This window comes from Petromyzon marinus, chromosome 1, assembly GCF_048934315.1.
Source record: "Petromyzon marinus isolate PM22_M1 ecotype Great Lakes invasive population chromosome 1, UKy_Petmar_22M1.pri1.0, whole genome shotgun sequence".
Classification (NCBI taxonomy): Eukaryota; Metazoa; Chordata; class Hyperoartia; order Petromyzontiformes; family Petromyzontidae; genus Petromyzon; species Petromyzon marinus.
In genome coordinates this window covers 26,228,068-26,236,955 of record NC_133667.1, presented here as the reverse complement: position 1 = coordinate 26,236,955, position 8,888 = coordinate 26,228,068, and the positions used below count along the sequence as shown (strand labels likewise).

Sequence of the window (8,888 nt, the reverse complement as noted above, 5' to 3'; positions counted from 1 at the left end):
GGGATACAAAGGGGAGAGAGGAGAGTGGAGTTCTGCATGCGGAGTACTGAATCCTTGCGTGTGCTACCTGCCGTATGACCGTGGACGTCACCGGTGGGTGATCTAATAAAAACACCATTGCTGAACACGGCGTGAGCGGAATCCTTTCACATGCACTGTATACGCATTCCGAGAGGTTCAATAAAAGGCGATTGTGAAAAGGAGTGGGTGATGAGGCGCATCGTTTCCTTGTGTCAGGAGTGATCACATGTATGTGAGATGTATCAGCCTCACATGAGTAGATGATGTGGTAGTAAAATGTCAGCACCAATTCGGATAAATGGGAGATATCTCTATTTGTGGCAATTTGGGGGGGGGGGGGGGGGTGCTGCATCACTTCAACATATTGTGTTAAAAAAACTCAAAACATAATTAGCAAACGTTTTGTTGGAAACCAAAATCATGATTGAGTCGGGAAGGCTATGGCTTGAAGGGGGTGCGTGGGGGAAGTGAGGTTGTGAAGGAGTTTTGTGGAAATGCTTTGCATGTGGCGGTATTGGTTTGTGTGTGTGTAGACAGGTGGCGAGCGGTAGTGGAGCGGGTAGCGCTACGAACCTGGCGACTCCAACTCGATTCCCGCTCACGGCCAACACCAGTGACCATTATCTGAACCGGTCCTGGGCCTCCCCTAAGTCGACTCAGTCTCAAATGAGTACCTGGTACGGTGTGCAAACATCGCCACTAGGGAGACAAAGGCGGCAGGACGTGGTGTTGGCCACCCACCCCCTCGTATTCCGTGCCGGCCATCATAAGTGATCGCCAACAGCACTTGCCCCAACAGTATGTTCAGGTTATACGGGGATCTTTGTCTTTGTATGAACCCATCAAACTGAGTTTAGAACCTTGAACAACATCAGAACATCAGCAGCAGTAGTGGCTGCATCATCATCAGCATCAACAATGATCAGAATCAACATCATAACAATGGTAACATTAATCATTAATTATCAATAGCAGAAAGCAGACTAAATCACCAGCGCAATCATCACTATAGCATCGTCTTTGTTTTCAAAGTACTTTTATTATTTTTTTCCAGCCGGACAGGATCACAATGATAAAGCGAATTACTTCAGAAGGGGTTGGGGCGAGTATTTATCAATGGGCTCATTGCAGACACACAAACTTCATGAGAGACGCCTTCACCTGAGCACGTGCGCTGTTTGTGTGCGGAGCGGTGGCGGATTGCGCTTCGAACCATTCCGTCGACCCGAGTTCGATTCCCGCTCACGACCAAATAGCAGTGGCGAACGTCTTAATCTAGATCCTGGGGTCTCCCTTAGTGCGACTCAGCCATAAGTGAATACCGAAGTGCGATGTGTAAACATCAGCACTGTGTTATACCGCACCACCCTGTAATTGTGTGCCATGGGAGCATCAACAGGCGATGGTCTCAACAAGTTTTAATAAAATCTTAACACGCAAAGGTGTACGTTGTATGTGTGTGTGTCATACAATAATAACAACGTTACGAATGCATCTGCTATCACTGTCGTGGCCGCCGCGCTCCGAGCCCCATTTTAGCCTTTCAGCAGAAACATCGTGGTGGTCAGGAGAGGCAGGGTGAGGCTTTGAAAGAGGGGGTCAGACAAGCCCCGTGCGGATCCGCTGTTGCAGTTGTCAGAGTTGCAGCAAACGGATGCATTTTTGCAACTGTCCTCGCAACCTTTTCCTGAAGGGAGCAAGCGGGGAAATATGTCACGTGTTAGCAGGGACGATGGGGATCGAGATGGCCGGGCAACTGTTGAAACACGAGAAGGGAAAAGCGAACAAAAAGGTGATGTCCGTTTCAAGTGACCTCTGGTCCACACAGTAGGGAACAGCACTGCCACTCGCCCAGCCACAGAGAGCAATGTTCGTTGAATGACAGTCGAACCGACGGTGTGAATTGTCAGTGCTGGAATTTATACAAATTAAGCGCAAAACCAAATTTTAATGTGATGGGGGTTTTTATTTCTCTCGTGCAACGATGACTGGGCTGAGTCTAAAGCACTCCACTAGAGAACCCGGTAAATCACAGGTAGCTGCTTGGATTCGAACCCAGGCTCTCAAGCGGTGCATGCCTGGTCAGCTCTCTGACCTCTGAGCCACCGGGCCACCCCGGCAGGCCATAATTGTTCATCTGGCCACACAGTGGCAGACCAATTGGGGTCTAGCGACTCGCGAGGTCTCATGAGCTACGTGTCTCACACTCTCACGACGGCACTCACTGGATTCCCACGCACTTATCAAACTTTTAGAATCTGTACACTGGAAAAAAACTAAAAAGACTCTAGCGTGCATAACAATTCCCTATCACGTGGAATTGGTGAAACACCACCAGCACTCACTGCAGGAAGTTATTTATAGATAAAGTTATTGTTGAACCAGTGGTCGATATCCCACATTACTATGTCAGAAGCTGGTCTTTATGTAGGACAAGCATTCGTGAATTATTGTAAAGAAGTGCTCTACTTTTTGTATCTGCTTTAGAGGGATGACCAACTGAGTAAACTCCCAAGCAGGATTTAGGCTTGCAATTTGACGTATTCAGGTATGTGTACCCATGCATCTATTAATCGATTAAAATAAATTCATGCTCACAATACATGCTACCTATATACGAATATATGCATACCCATTTACGGTCTTTGGCCAGGAAAGTCACAAAAAAAATTCACACGAACGACGCATTCACGCAAGCACCCGATGCTCCGTTTTGAAATTTTAAAAAGAAACATCTTTGAATTGTGTTATGTTTTGAATTAGATAATTGTATTTCTTTATTAAAAGCTTATATCATTTTACATCTGGAAGACTTAATTGAAAACGACATTTCGTGTGAATTTTCTCCCGTCGTTAAGTAGATGGCCTTGCTGGGAGTTCGGTTCAATTACATCATAATATAATTGCCTACACTTTATAAAGATACATTTTTTGATGGTGATGTTGTTAGTGGTAGTACTAGGCATGCTGGCGCCAACACTTTTTGTGGCCCATGAGGAGGTCAGCCAGGAAGAGAGACCCCGAGCTCGCTACGCTACTCACTGGTTCCGTTGAAATCCGTGATGCAGTGGATGGCCTTGTCAGCTGGACACTTGATTGGTTTCGAATTCTTGCATTGATCGACGCCATTACACTCATGACATTCCAAAGCATGGCCTGAGAACAGACAGTACAGAAGCGATGCCATTTTACACAGCGTCTACTTGCAACGACATCTCAAGACATTTCACGGCAGTGGAGTGACCCTCGTTGTGTAAACATCGTGTATGGCGCGAGACACAGGGGAGGTTCTTGTGCAGTAGGAACGGTCATTAAGACATTGAGTTAGGAGGCAGTCAGACATAGAGAACAAGAGGGAGGTCTTAAGCCTGGGCTTGAACAGAAAGACTGAATGAGCAGTGAAGAAGACCAGGAGGCGAGAGTTGCAGACAGTAAGGCCAGCACAGGAGAGGCAGCGACCTCCCATTGAGTGGAGGTTTCCTGGAGGATTCGATACAAACGCTTGATTTTCTGAAGCGAAGAGCGCATTAAGCGAGATGAGAGGGGAGAGATAGTCAGGGGCGAGACCGTGGAGGATGTTGAAGACAGTAAATGCAATATTGTACTTCATGAAGGAATTAATTACAATATGCATCAGGTTGATGTGATATCGTTTACGAGTTTGGGTTAAAACTATGGCAGCTGCATCTCAGATCATCTTGAGTTCGGAGATGATGTATTTGAGAGACTGTAGAGGAAAGAGTTCCAATTGTAAGGACGTAAAGAAGGCATGGGATAAGGAAGTTAGTGAATATTGAGAGATGTTGCACGGATGGAAGCAGGAGGTCATGCAGAGTTGAGTGATGTGGAAGAAGGAAAGTCCAGGATGAGCGGTTGTCACTAAGGACATGGACAAACTTTGTGAATTGTCACGTGCGAATGTTGAGCTGTAGTTCGCAACATTCTGGTGAAGACACCCCGTGTATTTGTACTCCCAACGGCGTGTTCTCCTCATCCAGCAGTGGATTGACACGAGGGCTGTGCACGTGCGTGGACTGCACACACGGGCGGGGTCGCGGTCAGTTTCTCATTATGGAGACCACTGGTAAAATTTCCACAAAGCGGTACTTATTTCCTCGACCCTAATCTACACGCGTTTTGTCAGAAGTAACAGAATCCTGTAAAAAAAATAACAACGTTACAGCCATTCATGAATCCACTGCTGCATGCAAGTCTCGTCCCCTACGCTACGTCCATCACGCAGGGTTTTGTTTTTACCATACTTCACCACCTTGGCCATTGCGGGTTGGTCAAGCTTTGCTTTGGGCGGCATCCAGGACTGGTTCAAATAATACTCGCGAGTGATCTTATCTGTGGCCGGGAATTAACCTTCCTTGGCTTGTCAGGCTCAATAGAGTGCACTAACCACTTCACCACCGCTCCTCGCGATCCTTCCATAGTGTAACAGCGACTGCCAACATTTATGGACCATGGGGGGCCCCACTGTCAACAATAAAACATCTGGAATTTTGTGGGGGGGGGGGGGGGCGGAATAATAACAAATGGTGTCTGCAATATTTCCACGGGCCACTGCCGCATTAAATGCCGTATACTCAGAAGTCGACAATTGGCATTCGGCTCCTGAACACGTTGTTGCCCCTTCGCAAGAACTGAACAGAAGAAAGTAGACGCGATTTTCAGAGCGCTAACAAACCGCGCGCCGTGAAATCACCGTGTGTTCATGTCACACGGGACTCGCGTTACGCTCACGAGACACAAATGAACGGCCCCGGGTGACACTCGAAGGAGCTTTGGGGACTTTGAAATGGCGTTGATCGGTCCATCATCCATTGCGCTACCATTATTCGAACAGCGGCGTACAAACGCAATGACCTAACGGTGCACAGCAGATGTTATAGACTGCCCCCGGGGCTACATTGTGATCAGATGGCAGTGCAAACATATTCTATTGTTGTATCGTACTATGCTCCATGCTCCCCACCTTCACGAACCCGCAGTGCCCAGCACGGTGAGTTACGGTCAAAGACTCGCACGAGGCGGGGAGGCCATCATCCAGGAATGGATTGACGAAGCCCTGCATTGACAACGCACCTGAGGTGAGCAGGAGGGCGAACAGGCAGGCGAGGAGAATGAGCAGGTGAGGAGTGACCTCCATCACGGCGACCTGGAGAGACGATTACGAGGAGTACGGAAAGGACGTGGGGAGGGTGGACCACCAAAGGGGAGATGGAGCGAGTGGAGAGCGGAGCCTCACAGTCTCTTTATATATAGAGAGGCAAATCTGGCTGTGTTGGGACTGCGGTGGGACCTGCCCTTACGAACCTCCAAAGACGACCGCACAAGAAAATGTGTGCTTGCAGATTAGGTCCAGACGCAACCACAGTGGAGCTCTTGGGTTATATTTTGCGTGTTTATGTGAGATCAAAGATATCGCCATTTCATAAGAACGTCGCCATCATCATCATAATCATCGTCGTCGTCGTCGCCATTAAAAACAGCGGTAGCAGGCTAAATTTGTAATCTGTTGCAACCCCCCAAAGTGCCATACGAAAGAGTAATATAAATAAGAATAACAAGCAGCTTCATCATCTTCATGGTTCTTTCGGTAAAGTCACGTAGAAGGGAAACAATAAAATAAAACAAAAAATCTAAAACAATAAAATTCTCACGACGTTTCGACTGCAACACAAGCAATCATCATCAGGTGTGAAAACCACAACAAATTTTTTTGAAAAAAGTGGCGTTTATTTTTAACGTTAGCACCACGGAGAGCGATTTGACAGTTTGTTCAAATGGACGAGTCCATCTATGTTCGGAAAAGAGGAGGGGGAGACGACAAATAATGGATGCGGTCTGAAAGCCACCTTAAGCGTGATCAATCAATTAAGACCCGAAATGGTTTATCAAATCCTTCCAATGATTGCTAAGCCAGAATCCATCTTCTTGGTTGAAATTGTCTCTGTGTTTGTATGTGTGGATAGCCTCATGAACGAATCTCTCATGGTAGCCAGATGGCTTACAAAGAACCTCTGTCTTGGAGAAGTCAATGTCATGTAAACCTACTGAATCATAACAGTGATCTGCCACGGCCGAGGTGTTGGTCCTACCGTGTTTTAGGTCTGCTTTGTGTTCACGAATGCGGTCCGAGACATGTCGTTTGGTTTCTCCAATGTAACTACTACCACAGAGGCAACTTAGTTTGTAGACGCCAGGGTACTGTATGTCCGGAATCACATCTTTTACAGATGGAACCAGGTCACGGATTTTATGTAATGTGTTGAATCGGACCTGGATCTTGTGTTTATTCAAGATGTTTGGAGATCTTTTTTGTGATCCCCGCAATTTAGGGTAAAGTGATGGTTTTGAAAGGTTCCTCAAGAGGGTCCTTCTTCATGGTTGGAGTGACAGCTTTGCGGATTGTGTAGTCGAAATAACCATTAGCATCAAGAGCTTGGTGTACGTGCTTGAGCTCACTGGCTATATGTTCCTGGTCGGATATGCATTGGGCTCTATGGTGCAGAGTCTTGATGAGGGAATTCTTCTGGGATGGATGGTGGTGGGAATCCGGTTTCAGGTAAGAATCCGTATGGGTAGCTTTCCTGTAAACAGAGTGGCTCATTGAACCATCAGGTCTCTTTTTTATTAGGACATCCAAAAAAGGTAGCTTACCATCTTTTTCGACTTCCATGGTAAATCTGATGGCTGGGTGTATGGAATTGATGTGGTCAAAGAATTGGTCTAGAGCAGGCATTACATAAAATCCGTGATTTGGTTCCGTCTGTAAAAGATATGATTCCGGACATACAGTACCCTGGCGTCTACAAACTAAGTTGCCTCTGTGGTAGTAGTTACATTGGAGAAACCAAACGACATGTCTTGGACCGCATTCGTGAACACAAATCAGACCTGAAACACGGTAGGACCAACACCTCGGCCGTGGCAGATCACTGTTATAATTCAGTAGGTTTACATGACATTGACTTCTCCAAGACAGAGGTTCTTTGCAAGCCATCTGGCTACCATGAGAGATTCGTTCATGAGGCTATCCACATGTACAAACACAGAGACAATTTCAACTGAGAAGATGGATTCTGGCTTAGCAATCATTGGAAGGATTTAATAAACTATTTCGGATCTTAATTGATTGATCACGCTTAAGGTGGCTTTCAGACCGCATCCATTATTTTCCGTCTCCCCCCTCCTCTTTTCCGAACATAGATGGACTCGTCCATCTGAACAAACTGTCAAATCTCTCTCCCTGGTGCTAACGTTAAAAATAACCGCCACTTTTTGAAATGTTCTTGTTATGATTTTCACACCTAATGATGATTGCTTCTGTTGCAGTCGAAACGTCGTGAGAAGTTTATTGTTTTATATATATTAATTATTTTATTGTTTCCCTTCTACGTGACTTTACCGAAAGAACCAAGAACATGAATCCCTGCAGTCACGAAAGCTTTAAATCAAAATTTAGCTTCATCATCATTATCACCATGACAATGTTCATTTACCTTTGGAAATCCCCTTGAGTACGGATACATAATAATGTCATCAGCAGCAGCAACAGTTCCAGCAGCAAGAAGAATACCATCAGCAGCGTAGCATTATCATAATCATTGATATAATTTTTCCAGGAAAGCTTCATTACAGTTTCATGCCTCTTTCCATCAGCAGCAGCAGCAGCAGCAGTCCCAGCTTGAACAATATCTTCATCTCCATAATAAAAAATGTTGGGGTAAGATCGCGTAAATATAAATGTGTCGTTAAACCCGCCACCACCCGACACAGCCAATTAGTAAGGTTTATAACGTTAACAGAACGTGCCAATTCGTTACTTGTACAGCACACCGGTGTGTTGGAGAGCAAACCTGCAACATGTACTAGTAACGAATTGGCATGTTCTGTTTACGTGACAAACCTTACTAATTGGCTGTGTCGGGTGGTGGCGGGTGTAACGACCCTTTTATATTTACACGATCTAACAAAAAAGAAAACCTCTACTATGGATGATATTGATCGCAAATGGCTACGTGTTAAGCTCAATATCTTCATCTGCATCATCATCATCATCATTATGATCATCTGCTAGGATGACTTTACGATACAGAACCACCGATTGAAAAGTTTAACCGAATTTTGTTCATACAAGGAAAGAGGGCAGCCCTCATCTTCACTGGCTTTCCTGAACCAGTAGTGGAAATGACACATTCCTATGGCGGGAAACGACCACTACTTGTTTACCTCCCACAGAGTGGTGACACATTTTAGCGACCTCAAAGAATGATGGTGATGAAGATTATAATAGGGCTGAGTTCCACCCAACCGGGAATCGAACTCATGGGTTTTCCACTGAGTTTCAAGTTTCATTTTCAAGTTTCATTTATTAGGTATAGCCCTGTGAGCCATGCGGCTCTTAAGTCGGGTGCAACCGCAACAAGCAAAATTTGAACACAGAACATGTTAAAGCAACAGAAACATCCTGGAATAAACCAGCAAATATTCCACACACAAAAAAACGTATTAAAACGCTGTGTGCAAAAATCAATGTGGTGCAAGCCAACAACAACAACCACAAGCCAATTTAGATTAACCATATGTGGAGGACTTACCATGCCAACACCCGATTAAAGCGCTTTAAGTAACCCGTCTGGATGTTATCTCCTCGCTTTTAATAGTGCTGGGTAGGTCTGGGCATTTCAGTTTCCTCAAACATGAAGCAAACACATTTTATCGCTTAAAATAATTGGCCAAACGTATGAATGTGGAGAGGGGCTATGACCAAATCATGCACAATGTGTCCAATCTGGTCAGATCTCCAAAGCCAAGCAGGGACGAACCTGCATAGTGCTTGGATGAGCGACCACCAT

At 45.5% G+C, this 8,888-nt stretch overlaps 1 protein-coding gene across 1 annotated transcript; it reads right to left on the bottom strand.

Annotated features, from left to right (window-relative positions):
* Positions 1–1,040: 1,040 nt before the first annotated feature.
* LOC116943850 (uncharacterized) lies at positions 1,041–5,280 on the bottom strand. The gene is made up of 3 exons (XM_032957110.2): positions 5,113–5,280; positions 3,064–3,177; positions 1,041–1,708 (listed from the first exon to the last, which is right to left on the bottom strand). Exons 1-3 carry the CDS (start codon positions 5,174–5,176, stop codon positions 1,557–1,559), a joined length of 330 nt encoding a protein of 109 aa, XP_032813001.2. The 5' UTR covers positions 5,177–5,280; the 3' UTR covers positions 1,041–1,556.
* Between the last annotated feature and the right edge of the window lie 3,608 nt (positions 5,281–8,888).

Coding starts and splice junctions, on each gene's coding strand:
- LOC116943850 (XM_032957110.2), bottom strand. CDS start 5,176: ATGGAGGTCACTCCTCACCTGCTCATTCTCCTCGCCTGCCTGTTCGCC. Junction 3,178..5,112: donor CGCCCTCCTGCTCACCTCAG/GTGCGTTGTCAA, acceptor GTCTGTTCTCAG/GCCATGCTTTGGAATGTCAT. Junction 1,709..3,063: donor CACGGATTTCAACGGAACCA/GTGAGTAGCGTA, acceptor TGCTCCCTTCAG/GAAAAGGTTGCGAGGACAGT.